The following is a 19,428-nucleotide window of genomic DNA, read 5'->3' as shown; positions in this document are numbered from 1 at the left end:
GAGATTCTGGTGGCCGGCTCTTCGTAAGACGGTTGAGGGTTTTGTGGCAGCCTGCGAGACCTGCGCTCGTGCCAAGGTCCCTCATTCACGGCCATCGGGTTCTCTCATCCTGTTACCCATTCCTTCCCGTCCTTAGACGCATCTGTCCATGGACTTCATTACGGACCTGCCTCGTTCCTCGGGGAAGACTGTGATTCTGGTGGTAGTTGACCGTTTTAGCAAAATGGCGCATTTCATTCCCTTTCTTGGGTTACCCAATGCTAAGACGCTGGCGCAAGCGTTTGTTGATCACATTGTTAAATTGCAGACATCGTTTCTGGAAGGCCTTCTTTTCTCGCTTGGGGGTTCGGTTGTCGTTCTCTTCTGCTATTCACCCGCAGTCGAATTGTCAGACCGAACGCGTCAATCAGAATCTGGAGACATATCTGCGCTGTTTTGTGGCGGAGAATCAGGAGGATTGGTATTCTTTTTTGTCCCTTGCTGAGTTTGCTTTAAATAACCGTCACCAGGAGTCCTCTTATAAGTCACAATTTTTTGGTGCATATGGGTTTCATCCGCAGTTTGGGACATTCTCTGGAGAGGGGTCTTCTGGTTTACCTGATGAGGAGAGATTTTCCTCGTCTTTACCATTTATTTGGCAAAAGATTCTGGGTAATCTGAAAAGAATGAGTGAGAGAAATAAGCGTGTGGCGGATAAGAGACGTGTGCCTGTTCCGGACCTGAATGTGGGTGATCTGGTGTGGTTGTCTACAAAGAATATCAAATTGAAGGTTCCCTCCTGGAAGTTGGGTCCTAAGTTTATTAGGTCTTACAAGATCTTGTCCGTCATCAATCCCGTTGTCTTCTGTCTTGATCTTCCTCAGACTTGGAAGATCCATAATGTTTTACACAGGTCCCTATTAAAACCTTATGTCCAACCCACTGTACTCTTTGCCTCCTCCTCCGATTTTTGTTGATGTAATCTTGAATTTCAGGTCTCTAGGATTGTGGATTCTCGCATTATCCGCGGTTCTCTTCAGTACCTCGTTCATTGGGAGGGTTATGGTCCTGAGGAGAGGATGTGGGTCCCAGTGGCGGACATTAAGGCCACTCGTCTCATCAGGGCTTTCCATAGGTCTCATCCTGAGAAGGTGGGCTCTGAGTGTCCGGAGTCCACCTGTAGAGGGAGGAGTACTCTCACCGCCAGTTCTGTGAGAAGGTCTGACAGACGTTCTTCTCTACCTCTTGTATGATGTTCTTTGTTTTGGTTTAACTTTGTCATCTCTTTTCCTTCTGCCAGGTGTCACTTATTTAGACTAATCGTCTTCCTTTATATTCCCTCCCATACTGCCTCACTTTGCGGTTTATACTAGTTCCTGGATGAAGTGTTCACTGCTGGATATTTAAACTGGAGACAAGATATCCAAAGGGTTTAAATCTGAGAAGGGAAATTATGCATTTTTATTAAATGTTGCTTTATAGTTTCTACAATTTTCCCTGTTTGTTCATGGCACGTATGCCGAATAATTATGTATATTTTCTATCAAAATATCCAGCAACACTCTCTGAAAAACCAAAAATCAAACTGAGAAGTAACGCGAACATAATGTGAATGGATACCTATCTAATGCAGCGGATTTGCTAGCAGAGTTTTTTCCGCATTTGTCCCTCTTCTTTTCCCATTTTTCCATTTTATTTGTTGTTATGTAACTTTTACTATGTTAGAAGAGATAATCTGTATGTATAGAAACAAGCTTGTTTTTAAAGTAACATTATGTAAATCTCTGCATGTCAGATATTCCAATGGAATGATTCTGATGCTCCAGGTGATAACTATTTGAGACATGTGTTGCGCAAAGGGGAGGAATTTCAATTGCCCCATGCTATTCTCTCTCTCCACCCTCTGCACAGTCATAGGTGGGAGTGACTACAGCGCTAATTACACACATTTGAGCTCCTACTTATACCTGAGAACATCAGACGCACACCACTGTTACGAATAAGAATCTTTCGAAATGCGTCAACAGCCTACACCAGAGAGAATTTGAGTCCTGTATTGTCTGTGCACAATTGCTAAATAAAGACGGAGAACTTGACACTTCAAAAAAGTGAGTGCTGGAGTCTGAATCTTTCCATTATTTCTCTTCACTGCTGGAGGCTGCTACTGCTGTTTGCTCAGATAAGTCTTTTCCTTTATTGTGTTTCCTTGCTGGCTTGATTCTAGGTGACCCTGACTCAGTCCGTATTAAGTGCAGGGAGCCGGTGGTCGTATCTCCTCACTATTATAGGGTTTTCAGGTGTCACACAGTCTTAGGTACGTGGGCATGCAATCGTCTACCATTGAGACCCTTTCATGTGCATAGGAGTCAGGGAGAGCTCTTAGGGTTTTATAGGGCTCACCTATATGCTCCATAGTTTGGGATCAAGCCAGTCAGTCATTTATTTATTAGTTCCAGCTCTCTGCAACTTCACCCGTGACATTCATGACCTATCAATATCATCACACTGCACAACTCTTTAACTCTCCACACAACAAACCCTAACCCTAAGGCAAAGAAGCACATGGTATAGTGTCCATAACTAGCCTCAATTCTGTCCCCAATTGTCATGGACAGCTAGTTAGCGACACTATCTACACTAATTAGATGCAATATCCACAACAATTAGGGACAGTATCTAAACTAGTTAGGGACAGTACCCCTAATTATGTCTTTTTTCAACCGTATTAACTATGTAACCAATAGGGATATTATCCATGGTACCTACCTACTTTAGTGTTCTTGTGTGGAGAATTAAAGTTTATTATGTAAAATTACAGTACACTGAGCAGATAGAGCACATGCTGTTTCAATTGTATCGATTATACTCTAACACTTTAGGGGGATACTATATCTCTTTATGGAGAGCACATAATGAGTCTTATAGGCCAGGAAACGTTCCTCTGGAATTCTGTGAAGAGATAATGCAAATGAACTCTTAGCAAGCTATGCCTCTGATGCCACCAGATGTAAGGCAGATATCTTAAAAGTTGATGTTTGACCTTCTAGAAATGACTTGGATAATAAATAAGCCAGCATCTCATCTGCAGACAGCTGTTTCGGGGTGATTGCCCGTCATCAGCGCAGAGCAGAGAGTACTGGCTAAACTGGGTGAGAGACCTAAGTCAATATTTGGGAGATACTATATCCCCTTATGGAGGAGTCTTATAGGCCAGGCAACAGTCTTCTGGAATCCAAGTCATATCTCAAGGCCTGTTAAAATGGTCAAACATTGACATATAGGATAGTTACCTTACATCTGATGGCATTAGAGGCAGTGCTTTCTAAGAGCTCATTTGTATACCTTCTTCACTGTATTCCATTCACTATATCAGCAGGCATTGTACTGTAACTCATCAAAACTAGCGCAAGTTAATTGGTGAAACTTCAATCTTACCGGCAGATGGCAGACTGACTGTATGCTGGTCCTTCTGTGGCAGTCAGTGCTTGACCCACCTGTGTCTGCGTCAGACCAAGGGATAAACGTCGGATCTTAAAATCCTTAGCAAATTCACGGATTTCTTCCAAGTTTATGCCATCCTCGTCGTAGGTTCCAGAGTGTGACTCTAAACATTGAAAAATAATAATATTTAAAATGCGGTGCTGCTGCAAAGCCATACACTGTTCACCGTAGTTTATTGTGATGCTAATATGTATCCATCTCAAACCATCCTCCCACCTCTGATCCCACTCACTTTTTGATAAGCTGCAACCTGGCTTCAGACCCAATCACTCCACTAAAACTGCCCTAACCAAAGTCGCCAGCGATCTGCTAACTTCCAAAGCTAAAAATCACTATTCTGTGCTACTCTTCCTTGACCTGTCTTCTTCCTTTGATACAGTTGACCACTCTCTCTTGTTACAAATCCTTTCTTCCCTTGGCATCAAAGATCTGTCCGTCTCGTGGATCTCCTCGTATCTCATCAACAGAACCTTCAGTGTTTCACATTCATACACCACCTCCTCATCACATCCCCTCTCTGTTGGTGTTCCTTAAGGCTCTGTCCTGGGTCCCCCACCTTTCTCCATTTATACATTTGGCCTGGGACAGCTCATTGAGTTCCATGGCTTGAAAGACTACCTCTATGCTCATGACACCTAAATCTACCTCTCTGGCCCAGATTTCACTTCCCTGCTATCCAGAATCTCAGCATGTATGTTGGGAATATGTTCATTCTTCTTCTCCCGCTTCCTAAAACTCAACATGTAGAAAACTTAATTCATTACCTTTCCCCCATGTCACTCAGCACCCCTACCTGACCTATCCATTACAGATAATAGCACAACGCCTTCTCCAGTCTTGCAGGTCCATTGCCTGAGGATAACATTTGATTCTGCCCTGTACTTTAAGCCACCTGCCACTTTTAAAGAACATCTTTCATATTCACTCCTTTCTCACCGCTAAGTCAACAAAAATGCTGGTGCATGCACTCATCAATTCCTGCCTGGACTACTGCAACATTCTCCTCTGTGGACTCCCCTCTAACAATCTTGCTCCCCTCTAATCTATTCTCAACTCTGCTGCCCAACTAATCCACCTTTCCCCTCGTTTCTCCTCTGCCTCCCTCTCTGCCAATTTCTTCACTGGATCCCTGTGAGACGGTTTTATTGCAATGTATCTGATGACAGAACCCATTTAAAGCATGGTGCAGGGCAGGCAGGGGCTAAGTATGTACAGATGATTAGACCTAAATTATGTAGCATGCACTTTGGTAGATAATGTAGTGTACTTACTTGACACAAGCTGGCCTACAGTTGGGGGCTCTGGACAGCTGACATGGACTTGCGTAGAAGTAGATGTGTTGGCTGGAGAAGGATTTGTGACAACCACTGATGGCTGTGTTATAGTAGGAGCAGGTTGGATTTGCTGGACAGGCTGGATATGAGAAGAAAGAAAGGAAAACCTGTTCCTGGTCAAAGAACTCATGGGCTGACATATTCACTAACGGAGTCGTCCCACCATAAGAACTTTAAGGCTAGGAAATAAGCATCTCATCAGTGGGAGTCGGACCACTGGGACTCCACCAATCACAAGAATGAGGTGGCAGAGTCCCTGAACTGAGTGGAGCAATGGACTCGCGTGTGCGCTGCCGTTCCATTCAACTGCGTGGGACTGCCGAAGAGAAGCCGATTAAAGAGCTCAGCTACCTTCTGCAAGCCCATAAAGTCGAATGGAGCGTCAGCATGCATGCGTGGCTGGCTCTGGGGACTCCGGCTCCATTTCTATCAGATCCTTATCCCCTATCGTGTCGATAGGTGATTAGGTCTTACTGTAGGGCCTTTAACAGGTTTCATAAAAAACTGCAGCCTTCTGCAGCCTACATTGCTCATATGGACTATTTTCAGTCACTTGCTGTGAGTGAATGGGGACATTCTGAGACATTGATTTGGCTGTTCCCAGCTAAATGACCGTGCACCAGCACAGGTATGCTATCCGTATCCTCTCTGAGCAACCCATCACATCTCTTCTGTCCTGAACTCTAGGATAATAAGCGGTTACTTACACTGACACCGATTATTGTCCTAGAATGCTTCCATTCACTGATAGCAAGCAGAGACAATCCATTCCAACGGGATGTATCAAGTGTATCTATTTATTTTACTAATTAAAATCAGCTACTGATAATCTGCTTTTATTTTCTTATTGTAGATTTTTGATTTTGTTTTCTGTACATGATTGTGGGGGCCATCTTATCTGCTGTTAACAGCATTCAGAGATTTGCTTTACAGCAGCCACCTGAAGTCTCACTGATTTCTATGAGCAGATTTTGTGACTAATTAGGGGTCCCCTGTTATTTTTGCAGCCAGCTTCTTTACATAGTAACATAGTATATAAGGCCGAAAAAAGACATTTGTCCATCCAGTTCGGCCTGTTATCCTGCAAGTTGATCCAGAGGAAGGCAAAAAACCCTTTGAGGTAGAAGGCAATTTCTCCCACTTAAGGGGAAAAAAATTCCTTCCCGACTCCAATCAGAATAACTCCCTGGATCAACGACCCCTCTCTAGTAGCTATAGCCTGTAATATTATTACACTCCAGAAATACATCCAGGCCCCTCTTGAATTCCTTTATTGTACTCACCATCACCACCTCCTCAGGCAGAGAGTTCTATAGTCTCACTGCTCTTACCGTAAAGAATCCTCTTCGATGTTTGTGTACAAACCTTCTTTCCTCCAGACGCAGAGGATGTCCCCTCGTCACAGTCCTGGGGATAAATAGATGATGGGAGAGATCTCTGTACTGACCCCTGATATATTTATACATAGTAATTAGATCTCCCCTCAGTCGTCTTTTTTCTAAAGTGAATAACCCTAATGTTGATAATCTTTTAGGGTACTGTAGTCCTCCCATTCCAGTTATTCCTTTAGTTGCCCTCCTCTGTACCCTCTCCAGCTCTGCTATGTCTGTGTGTTCACAGGAGACCACAACTGTACACAGTACTCCATGTGTGGTTTGACTAGTCATTCGTAAAGTGGTACGACTATGTTCTCATCACGGGCATATATGCCCCTTTTGATGCAACTCATTAGCTTATTGGCCTTGGCAGCAGCTGCCTGACACTGGTTTCTACAGCTCTATTTGTTTGCTGTTCACTAAAATTCCTAGGTCCTTTTCCATGTCAGTGTTACCCAGTGTTTTACCATTTAGTATATACGGGTGACTTGCATTATTACTTCCTATGTGCATAATCTTACATTTGCAGCCAATCTATCCAGATCCATTTGTAGCAGTATACTGTCCTCTTCCATGTCAATTACTTTACACAGTTTAGTGTCATCTGCAAAAACTGATATTTTACTGTGCAAGCCTTCTACAAGATCATTAATAAATATATTGAAGAGAATAGGGTCCAATTCTGACCCCTGAGGTACTCCACTAGTGACAGTGACCCAATCTGAATGTGTACTGTTAATAACCACCCTCTGTTTTCTATCATTGAGTTACTTACCCACATACAGACGTTTTCTCCCAGTCCGAGCATTCTCATTTTATATACTAACCTTTTATGCGGTACAGTGTCAAATGCTTTGGAGAAGCCCAGATATACGACATCCATTGATTCGCGGCTGTCAAGTCTAGAACTTACCTCCTCATAGAAACTGATTAAATTAGTTTGACATGACCAATCCCTCATGAAGCCATGCTGATATGGCGTTATTTGCTTATTTTCCTTGAGGTACTCCAAGATAGCATCTCTTAGAAAACCTTCAAACAGTTTACCCATGACAGGTGTTAAACTTACTGGCCTATAGTTTCCGGGCTCTGTTTTTTTACCCTTTTTGAATATTGGCACTACATTTGCTATGCACCAATCCCGTGGAACACTCCCTGTCAGTATAGAGTCCTTAAATATCATAAATAAGGGTCTGGCTATGACATTACCTAATTCTCTTAGGATACGGGGTTGTATGCCATCTGGTCCTGGCGATTTGTCTATTTTAATCTTTTTAAGACGCCTCTGTACTTCATCCTGGGTCAGACAGGATTACATTCTACATTTTTACATTCTGCATTTCAAATGACAGTTTATTTAATAGCTTTGCTTTCTTCTCATCGCTCTCTGCAACTCCCCGCTCATTACCGTTCACATTTTGAAGTCAACGGGGGACCTTAAACAAGCTTGGCTGTTTTTGGCCATAAAATTAGACATAAGTATTTCATTCAGCTGTCTTTCTTTTGCAGTATTTATTAAAAGTCTTACTGTTGATGAATTAGACTTGGCGTATTGCTATTAGGCCTCTTTCACACGAACGATACGGATTCTCTCGGGATGAGTTCAGTGAAAATCGCACAATTATGCAAGCAAGTTCAGAAGTTCAGTCAGTTTTGTCTGCAATTGCATTCAGTTTTTTCTGTGCGGGTGCAATGCGTTCTGATGCAGTTTTCACGCACGTTTACAAACAACATCTTCTAGCAACCATCAGTCAAAAACGCATTGCACCCGGACTGCATCCGGATGCAATATGTTTTTCACTAAAGCCCCTTTCACTTCTATGGGGCCAGGGCTGCATGAAAAACGCGGAATATAGAACATGCTGCGATTCTCAAGCAATGCAGAACTGATGCGTGGAAAAAAAAAAATGTATTAGTCAGGATTCAGTGCGGGTGCTATGCTTTCACTTGACGCATCACACCCGCACAGAAAACTCGCCCTTGTGAAAGGGGCCTTAGTCTGACCTCTGGTGGTTGTTTACATAGAAACATAGAATGTGTCGGCAGATAAGAACCATTTGGCCCATCTAGTCTGCCCAATATACTGAATACTATGAAAAGCCCCTGGCCCTATCTTATGTGAAGGATGGACTTATGCCTATCCCATGCATGCCTAAACTCCTTCACTGTATTTGCAGCTACCACTTCTGCAGGAAGGCTATTCCATGCATCCACTACTCTCTCAGTAAAGTAATACTTCCTGATATTACTTTTAAACCTTTGCCCCTCTAATTTAAAACTATGTCCTCTTGTAGCATTTTTTTCTTCTTTTAAATATTCTCTCCTCTTTTACCTTGTTGATTCCCTTTATGTATTTAAAAGTTTCTATCATATCCCCTCTGTCTCGTCTTTCTTCCAAGCTATACATGTTAAGGTCCTTTAATCTTTCCTGGTAAGTTTTATCCTGCAATCCATGTACTAGTTTAGTAGCTCTTCTCTGAACTCTCTCCAAAGTATCAATATCCTTCTGGAGATATGGTCTCCAGTACTGCGCACAATACTCCAAATGAGGTCTCACTAGTGCTCTGTAGAGCGGCATGAGCACCTCCCTCTTTCTACTAGTAATTCCTCTCCCTATACAGCCAAGCATTCTGCTAGCATTTCCTGCTGCTCTATGACATTGTCTGCCTACCTTTAAGTCTTCTTAAATAATGACCCCTAAATCCCGTTCCTCAGAGATTTTATATTCTGCTCTTGGGTTTTTACGCCCCAGGTGCATTATCTTGCACTTATCAACATTACATTTTAGTTGCCAGATTTTTCACCATTCCTCTAGTTTTCCTAAATCCTTTTCCATTTGGTGTATCCCTACAGGAACATCAACCCTGTTACAAATCTTTGTGTCATCAGCAAAAAGACACACCTTACCATCGTTTTTTGGTTAGACAGGTTCATATTCACTTAGACTGGTCTAATTTATTTGCACAGGAAAAAAGTTGCATCTTTGTGAAGAAAAGTCACGTGTCTCTCGGAAAATAAGCAGAAACTTTCAATGCCCAAAAAATTATAAATTGCACTTTACCACTGAAAACAAACGAAGACAAGTACAACAGCCCTCGAGTGGAGTAGAAATTAGACTGGTTTTGTGACAAAAAAGGCGCACCTACATAAATCGGTCGGAAAAATGTTGCAGAAGTTAGAAAACTTCTGAATTACAGGTGAAACTCGAAAAATTAGAATATCGTGCAAAAGTCCATTTATTTTAGTAATGCACATTAAAAGAAATTGCATTAATGCAGCTTAAAATTAGAATTTTGTGAAAAGGTTCAATATTCTAGGCTCAAAGTGTCACACTCTAGTCAGCTAAATAATCCATATCCCTGAGCAAAGGGTACCTGAGATTGTGACTTTGGGGTTTCATAAGCTATAAGCCATAATCATCCTAATTATAACAAATATAGGCTTGAAATATCCCGCTTTGCATGTAAAGAGTCTATCTCATATGTTAGTTTTACCTTTTAAGTTACATTACTGAAATAAATGAACTTTGCACGATATTCACATTTTTCGAGTTCCACCTGTAGTCTTGAAAATCAAAATAGGCGAATAAGCCGCAAAATCCTGCAAAACTGACGCTATTTTTCGTAGTAATTGTGACAAAAAAAAAAATAAGAATGTCTAAAACAGTATTTTTTAGACTAAAAACAGACGGAAACACTAGTAAATGTGCCACAATGATTTCTTGAGAAATAGGACCACCCCTATTAGGGCCCATGCACACAAGCGTGTGCGGTCCGCAATGCACGGCACTATCCCTGTGCACACCACTTCTGGATCACGGACCCATTCAGGTCAATGGGTCCGCATCCGCAAGAGATGGTCCGCACCGCAAAAAATAGGACATGTCCCATGGATGCGCTTTTTAGTGCATCCGTGGATTTCCTCTCCATATCTTGGGGATTCTGAACCCATTCAAATCAATGGGTCCACATTCCAGATACGAAATGTACAGTGACGGTGCCAGTATATTGCAGACCCACTGTTTGCGGTCCGCAATACGGGCACGGGGCACACACGCTTGTGTGTATGAGTTGTCACATATTAATAACCCCTTTTTAGTCTATGACCAGATTGTGTAGATTGCAGATGTTTAGTATATTTGGCTGGACCACTGGATTGTTGCTGTCTCAATATTTCTGACTGTAATATCAGCAGTAATCTTTAATATGCACTTGCTATGATTGTTCTTGATTATGCAAATTATGCGCTCATACACTGTTAGGGTATGTTCACACAGCTAATATCCGTTACTGATTCAACAGCGGAAAACCGGTGTATCCCACTGCTAAATCTACATTCAAAACTCCGCCAACAGTTTTCCCATTGACTTTAAAGGGAATGTGTAATAAAAAAAGAAGAAGAAAACTGACTGCTCATAGTAAGCAATCAGATTCCACCTTTCATTTTTCAGAGCTCCTTTGGAAAATGAAAGGTGGAATCTGATTGGTTGCTATGGGCAACTAAGCCAGTTCTACTTTACACCAGTTTTGATAAATCTCCCTCCTATAGTTTAAATCACATTTTTATGCTAAACAATTTATATATTTTTTTGAATTTTTGAATAACTTTTTTTTGTTTATTTTCCATTTCACTATCAACAGTATATTTCAAAAACATATATAATCTTGCAGTTTTCACACTGGCCATTAGGTCTAATACTTTGTCATGATTTCCTGTTCTGCAGGTAACGTCTCAGTAGTCATCATCTCTGCAGGCAGAATTACAATGACAAGTAACACCTATATAGATAACACAGGATCCAGCATTCCCAGTAGGGAATATCACAGCTTATCTGCTCCCTCCTGACCTCTGCACAGGTCACAGAGCGTGCCTAGAAAATATCCCATAAAAGTTGATGGGGGTCAACTCCTGTCCATTGTGTTTGTGGCCCATGTAGCTGCTCTCAAAGACAGGAAGTCTTTACATATTTTAGGCCTAGTGACCAGTGTGAAAACTGCAGGATTATACAGGGGCGGACTGGGAACTAAAAGTGGCTGTGGAAAAAAAGGTAAAAGTTGCCCCATGTTGTAGGTGGGTCCAAAATGACAGAAGGCAGGACAACAGAAGTAGGCAGGGCCGGCAACACATTAGTGCAGAGCAATATAGAAAATACTGCCACCTCCGCTCTCCGCCACAGTAATCAACTTTATCGCTGTCCCGAGGACATCAATACAGTTGAACTCAGGTGGACACCTGCGGCTGCTGACCAGGTACATAAGAGAGATTTGGATCATTATGAACCCAGCTGGCAGCCGTGAGGAGGGCTTGGGTGGCCCTCCAAGCATCGGCCCATCAGGAAATTTCCCTGTAGGGTCTATGGCCAATCGGTATATCATTTTTCTTTAACGATAGTGACATGAAATATTAAAAAAAATGTAAAAATTCTAAAAATATTTATGTTTAACATAAAAATATGATTTAAACAATGGGTCATTTTCTGATGACACATTCCCTTTAAAATCTCACCCACATTGCTGAAACTGTACAATGCTGTGGATTTACCACACGAAAGTCCGCAATGAAAAATCTGCTGTGTATCCATCACGTGTGTACCTGATCTATTCTAACCTGTTCTGACATGTCCACATGCCTTACAGTTACTACTAGATTACTTGCATCCTCACATACAATATTACCTGATGCTCTGTCTTAGCCGGTACGTCCTGGGATGCTTGCTTCCGTACTGCTGCTTGCTGGATGGCACTGCTAGCCAGAGTGGCAATTATCTGTCCTTGGGCGTTTAATAGAAGCTGGGGAGTTACAGCTTGCACAAAATTTGGGGCGGATATGGCAGCTGCCGCAGCACCTGCGGTGATCCCTGGTGAGTTCAACAACCATGGGAGTGCGCCAATAACCTATGACACAGATGAAAAAATTAATAGAGGAGTGTCATATAATGTTAGAACCAATTAACAACATTTTTTGCATGCCTGTCTAGCTATAGAAGAGTCAGGGGTGGAACTACCACTGTAGCAGCTATGGGACCCACAGTGGCAAGGGGGAACCGGACAATCATGGATGTCTGCCATCCATTACAGCCCAGGCCTCATTTCCTGTCCTGTGCCCTCCCCGGCTTGCATGATGAGTATTAACGATACAGGGCTTCACTAATACAAGGTGGCATTAAGGGGGAGCATTACTGTGTGGGGACACTGAAGGGGAGCATTACTGTGTGGGGACACTGAAGGGGAGAATTACTCTGTGTGGACACTGAAGGGGAGCACTATTGTGTGGGGGCACTGAGGGGGAGCATTACTGTGTGGGGACACTGAAGGGGAGCACTATTGTGTGGGGGCACTAAGGGGGAGCATTACTGTGTGGGGACACTAAGGGGAGCATTACTGTGTGGGGACACTGAAGGGGAGCACTATTGTGTAGGGGCACTAAGGGGGAGCATTACTGTGTGGGGACACTAAGGGGGAGCATTACTGTGTGGGGACACTGAAGGGGAGCACTATTGTGTAGGGGCACTAAGGGGGAGCATTACTGTGTGGGGACACTGAAGGGGAGCATTACTGTGTGGGGACACTGAAGGGGAGCATTACTGTGTGTGGACACTGAAGGGGAGTATTACTGTGTGGGGACACTGAAGGGGAGCACTATTGTGTGGGAGCAAATCTACTGTGAAGGGGCAATATTACTATGTTGGGGCACTAAGGAGGCATAACTACTGTGTGTGCACTAAGGGGACGTAACTACTGTGTGGGTGGGGGTTATATGGCGTGTGGGTGGTCTTGACTAGCCACAGGAGGGGTAAGGGGTGTTACAGGGAAGTTGCTTTGTGGATGGTGGGCCATTAAAAAATTTGCTTTGGGACCCAGTCTTTTCTAGTTATGATCCTGACAACAGTAATGGACCTACAGTTGTAGTCTATAAAACTTTAAGTGCACCAATAGAAGTAATTAGAGAACATCTACTTAGAGAACATCTACTATATTAGAAAGATTCTTACATAAACCAAAAACAACAACAAACTATACCATATTTTGCATTATTCCTTTTAGGCCACACAATGATTCGTGCCTATGGTTATGATTACATGCACAAACCTACAAAACCCATACTCCAAGATGGCGCCTACTCTAAGAAGGTGCCATCTAGACTGCACAAGATGGGGAGATTGCCCCAACCCAGTTGCCTAAGGTGCTCTCATATTAGCGCTGATTTTTGGCACATGATGTGGGAATGCACGCACATTAGATCTTATTGGCAGGAAGTGCTAGGGGTACTTTCATCTTTGGGTATAGATCCAATACCATTATGTCCCAAGGTATGCTTATTGGGTATTCTGGATAATGACGGTTGGCCTCACGACAATAAAATATTCCTGAGCGAAACTCTGTTTCTAGCCCGAAAGGTAATCGCTCTTAAATGGATGGCGGATGATCTACCTACAATAGGGGTCTGTAAAAGGCTAGTGAATCAAGTAATACCTTTTGAAAATGTGATCTATATAAATAGGAAATGCCCTGACAAACTCCAGAAAGTATGGAGTCTCTGGTGTGAATCACATTTAACCACTTCAGCTAGATCCGCGGTCTCCATTGATCCTTAAAGGTGTCAGGATACACAAACCTCACAAGATTTCACTGTTTTGGCTCAATTTATTGTATTCTCACCGTATATGCAAGGAAACTTTTATTTGCTTCTTGCCTTGAATTGCCTAAGTACAGACGATATTCTTGTACTGTTTGACATTGTATACTGCATACTATTGTTTTATGTTCATCTGAATGTACCACAAACATGCCTTGTTACTCTTTTTCAATAAAACGAGTTTAAAAAAAAGAAGGCGCCATCTTGGAGTATGGGTAATGGCTCTCTTTTGAACTATATTTGATTTGGTATAAACACTTGCAGATCATTTTATTAGGCTTCTGCACTTTATGATTAGCCTTTTATGTGCATAAGCAAATCTCTGTTTTACATACATGCATACAGCTAATATTGCCAGTCCTGTCTGCGTCCCTCTTCCTCCAATGATGTCACATTTTTTGTAAACCCCAATTTTTGTAAATTGCGTGTGGTCTGGTAATTTTTGTAGGTTTGTGTATCTACCATATTAGCACTAACCTTTGCAAACAAATTAATACAAAATGAACTGAAATAGTAAAAGTGAAGGCAGTACTTGCCTGACCCTGAGCATTAGTTATAATCTGGCTAGTGATGCCTTGTACTCCAGGAATAGCATTAGCAATAATAGGAGCTGCAGCCAGAGAGTTCAGTAACTGGGTTTGACCTCCTATTGACGCTGCGCTGATCTGGAAAAGTAAAACATGATAATAATAGAAGAAATAACACAAATTTTCACAAAAATCACATTTCTCTCACCTGGTAAAAATGCACACAGTGCAACGGCGCATGCGCAGTAAGCATCGGTTCACTGGCAGGGCCTCTTTAAAGGGGTTACTGGTTTGGTCATTTGGCTTGTTAAAGTGATTTTCCTATGATCAACACTTATCACCTCGTACCGACACGGTGGTAGATAAATGTCTGATAATTTAGGCTGGGTTCAGACCTGAGCGTATTTGATATGCGCGTTTAACGCGCGTTTTTGTCGCGCGTTTTTATGCGAGTTTTTTGCAATAGTAAATGCGCGTTTGACGCGCGTTTGTGTGATTGACTGCAGTGTCCTATGGCCACAAACGCGCGTCAAAACGCCCCAAAGAAGCTCAAGAACTTGTTTGAGCGAAGGGCGTTTTTCAGCGCGTTCAAACGCGCTGTAAAACGCTCAAGTGAGAACCAGGGCCATAGGGAAGCATTGGTTTTCATGTGTTGAGCGTTTTACAGCGCGTTTGAACGCGCTGTAAAACGCTCAAGTGTGAACCCAGCCTTAGGGTTCCAACTGATCACAACAACAGGGGCCCTTGTGGATAGGTGATAAGAGAGAAAGGCCACTTTCACACGAGTATTATCAAAATCCATCCATAACCCTGCTCTGCAATATACAGATCCTGGATGAAATACCATCCAGATTATCATCAGTATTGCTTCAGTAATTCATCCGGATTTAATGCGTATTCCTTCCTTCCTGCATTCATGATGAACCTCCCATAGACTATAATGGGAGGATTTGGAAGCACAAAACTCGGACATGGTGTGGATTTCAAATACTGATGGAAATTATACGCCCATGTGAATACCCCTATTCATTAACATTAGCAGCGGATTCTGATAAACAAAATACGCGCCATACACAGACTGCAAATACATTTGGGTGAAAGAGACCAAAGTTATATCTGACAATTACCACTGGGAGCACTGGGATTTGTGTAGAGGATTATGAAAAAAATAGTTGAAGGATCAGCTATAAGAATGGCAAGTCGCTCATTGTAAGGCCTCATGCACACGACCGTTGTTTGGACCCATTCACTTCAATGGGGCCGCAAAAGATGCGGACAGCACTCTGTGTGCTGTCCACATCCGTTGCTCCGTTCCGTGGTACGCAAAAAAAAATATAACCTGTCCTATTCTTGTCCATTTTGCGGACAAGAATAGACAGTTATATCAATGGCTGTCCGTGCCGTACCGCAAATTGCGGAACGCACACGAACGCCATCCGTGTTTTACGGATCCGCAATTTGCGGACTGCAAAACACACAACAGTCGTGTGCATGAGGCCTAAGTCAATGATATGTTTTCCTTGGATTGTGCTAACCATATGACTTCAATCAGTAAACATGGCAACTGCAGCGACATTTACATAGGAGGAGATTATGAAAATGTCACAACATATACACGTTTCAGCTGCACAATATAAATGTATGCCGATGATACAATGGTGTGTACGGTATTGAACACAGTAGATGACAAAGCGGTGGAAAATAAAGTTTAACACAGATAAATTTAAGGTTATGGAACACTACACAGTAAACAGACATAGAAAAGGACTAGATACTGAACTGTAGCAACCAGTGCCATGTATGGACCACAATAACATATAGTAACTGAATCAATGATCTCAGTAAAGGTACTTTCACACTTGCGTTGTGAAGACCCGGGCGGCAGTTCCGTCGCCGGAACTGCCTGCCGGATCCGGAAATCCGTGTGCGGATCTGTCTAACAAATGCATTGAAACACCGGATCCGTCTCTCCGGTGTCATCCGGAAAAACGGATCCGGTATGAATTTTTTCAGCATTTTTAAAGGTCTGTACATGCGCAGACCAGAAAACCGGATCCGTTTTGCCGGAACACTTGGTGCCGGATCCGGCATTATTGCATTTCAATGAAAAATAATGCTGGATCCGGCTTTCCGGCAAGTGTTCCGGAATTTTGGACGGAGAAAATACCGTAAGAGTGACTGAACTGAAGACATCCTGATGCATACTGAACGGATTACTCTCCATTCAGAATGCATTAGGATAAAACTGATCAGTTTTTTCCCAGTATTGAGCCCCTAGGACGGAACTCAATACCGGAAAAGAATAACACTAGTGTGAAAGTACCCTAATCTAGTACATCTAAGGCTACTTTCACACTAGCGTTTGGGGCTCCGCTTGTGAGCTCCGTTTGAAGGCTCTCACAAGCGGCCCCGAACGGATCCGTCCAGCCCTAATGCATTCTGAGTGGATGCGGATCCGCTCAGAATGCCTCAGTCTGGCACCGTTTGTCCTCCGCTCTGCTCAGCAGGCGGACACCTGAACGCAGCTTGCAGCGTTCGGGTGTCCGCCTGGCCGTGCGGAGGCAAACGGATCCGTCCACACTTACAATGTAAGTCAATGGGGACGGATCCGTTTGAAGATGACACAATATGGCTCAATTTTCAAACGGATCCGTCCCCCATTGACTTTCAATGTAAAGTCAAAACGGATCCGTTTGCATTATCATGAACAAAAAAAAAATTTTTTTATTTTTTTTTTGTTCATGGTAATGCAAACGGATCCGTTCTGAACGGATCTAAGCGTTTGCATTATAGGTGCGGATCCGTCTGTGCAGATACCAGACGGATCCGCACCTAACGCAGGTGTGAAAGTAGCCTTACACTATTGTTACTCTCAAGAAAGGTGTCCAGGTCCCTTTTAAACCCTTCCAAATAAAGGCTAAAAAAATGACTTTTTTTACACCTTTGGGGGCAACTTTTTTATTATTGCATTGTACTTATTTTGCACTAAAAGTCATTTTTTTCAATTGGTCTTTATTAAAAATATAAAGTCCTTTTTTGTGTACATAGCGACATGGTGCAGTGGCAGCCTGTGGATTTTCTGTCTTTTCCATCAGTTGGGGAGCTGACGGGCTCCTTATCTCTGCTCTCTGACATAAAAAAACACTCATTAAATCTCAATCCTTATCTTACTGATAAGAATGTGGCTTAAATAAGCGTTTATGATCTCTTAGGAGTTTACAGATAAGGGTTATTAGATGACCAGCGCAAAGTGAAAGTGAAAGTACCAGTCACACAGTTAGAAAAACAGTCAACCCTTTTGTGACAGAACGGCTCAATATTTTTAAAGGCCAATTGAAAATATGATTTTTAGCCAAAAATGAGTGAAATGCAATCATAAACAATAATTGCCTCGAAAAAGTGTACATAGCCTTTAATTAACGGGAATCTGTGAGCAACACCTTGTTATAAATCCATCGGCCATGAGAGATGCGTGCTTGTCACGACATTCAAACACTCTTGGTCCTCTATTGATCCATGCCCCATTGTGGAAAAATTAGTCTTTCTATTTTATGCAAATTAGCCCCTGGGTGCAAGGAGGCCGTTGCCATTGCACCTCCTTGCACCCGAGGCTCAGGTTTTATTCAAGGCTGCACTCCCATAATTTTGTGAAGACTTACTCATACCTGGCACAGCAGTGCATTCAGCACACACGCAGTACAGGCTACAGATGGGAGGGCAAATGGAATCTCTGTCTGTTGATCTCCAGCCATGTACAGTGCGTACGCTAAACACGCTGCTGCAAGACTTCAGGGCCAGGTGTGAGTACGTCTTCACTGCCTGGTTATCAGTGAAAATGATGAAGGGGCGGAGTGAAAAGAAGCAGAGCCTCAGGTCCAATGGCAATGCCCTCCTTGCACCCAATGGCTAATTTACATAAAATAAAAAGGATAATTTCTCCACAATGGGGACACAGATCGAACTAGGATCAAATGAACGTCATAACAAGCACGCATCTTGCACGGCAGATGGATTTATAAGAAGGTATCTGATGATAGATTTCCTTTAAGGGGGTTTTCAAGGAGTAGAAATATCTGATTGGTAGGAGCCTGACTCTCAGCACTGCCGCTCCACTGTTTGAGGAGACCACTGTTACTATAAGAGCTGCGGCCTCCTCACAGCATAGCAAGCACAGTGCAGTACATTATATAGCGCCTGTGGTTGTAACAGACCATGTGATCATGGGTGTAGGAAGCGGGAAGGACAGGGGACACGGATCCCCCCCAGGAAATAATGCGGGGGATGGGGAAGGACAGGTATGGTCAAATCCCCCCCAGCGGCCGCGGGGCAATGTGTGCGGCGGGGCAGGCACTGAGATGAGCGCTTCCATTGTGGAAGCGAAGCGCTCATCTCCATAGTGATCTGTTTGTATCGCTGTCCTCAGGACAGCGATACAAACAGAAGGCTGTGCGGAGGAGCAGGGCAGGGAGGTGTGTCCCTTTCCTGTTCCTCTGATAGGCTGCCGGCACTACTAGGCAGCCTGAGCCGTACAGCGCTGGAGTCGAGACACAGGCCGGAAGAGGCCTGCATCGCATCGCTCCAAAGAGGTAAGTATAAGTGTTCATTTTTTTTCAAATATATACAATACTTACTGGCACATAATGGGGGGGGCCTGGTATTACTGGCACATAATGGGGGGGGCGGGGGGCCCTGTTATTACTGGCACATGATTGGGGGGGGGGGGCCCTGTTATTACTGGCACATAATGGGGGGGCCTGTTATTACTGGCACATGATTGGGGGGGCCCTGTTATTACTGGCACATAATGGGGGGGGGGCCTGTTATTACTGGCACATGATTGGGGGGGGCCTGTTATTACTGGCACATAATGGGGGGGGGCTGTTATTACTGGCACATGATTGGGGGGGCTGTTATTACTGGCACATGATTGGGGGGGCCCTGTTATTACTGCCACATGATTGGGGGGGCCCTGTTATTACTGGCACATAATGGGGGGGGGGGGGGCCTGTTATTACTGGCACATGATTGGGGGGGGCCTGTTATTACTGGCACATAATGGGGGGGGGGGGGCACTGT

The 19,428-nt window shown here is 43.3% G+C and overlaps 1 protein-coding gene across 1 annotated transcript in view; it reads right to left on the bottom strand.

Moving 5' to 3' along the window:
• Positions 1 to 19,428, bottom strand: part of POU6F1 (POU class 6 homeobox 1) — a 122,358-nt gene that overhangs the window by 23,589 nt on the left and 79,341 nt on the right. Inside the window, exons 8-11 of the mRNA XM_040425920.1 lie at positions 14,362 to 14,490; positions 11,866 to 12,084; positions 4,752 to 4,893; positions 3,415 to 3,583 (exon numbers count right to left, since the gene is read on the bottom strand). Coding sequence (XP_040281854.1) covers positions 3,415 to 3,583; positions 4,752 to 4,893; positions 11,866 to 12,084; positions 14,362 to 14,490 — 659 coding nt within the window. The remainder of the gene's footprint in view (positions 1 to 3,414; positions 3,584 to 4,751; positions 4,894 to 11,865; positions 12,085 to 14,361; positions 14,491 to 19,428) is intronic.

This window comes from Bufo bufo, chromosome 3 (assembly GCF_905171765.1).
Source record: "Bufo bufo chromosome 3, aBufBuf1.1, whole genome shotgun sequence".
In the NCBI taxonomy this organism is placed as follows: Eukaryota; Metazoa; Chordata; class Amphibia; order Anura; family Bufonidae; genus Bufo; species Bufo bufo.
This window is presented reverse-complemented; position numbering and strand designations above follow the sequence as displayed.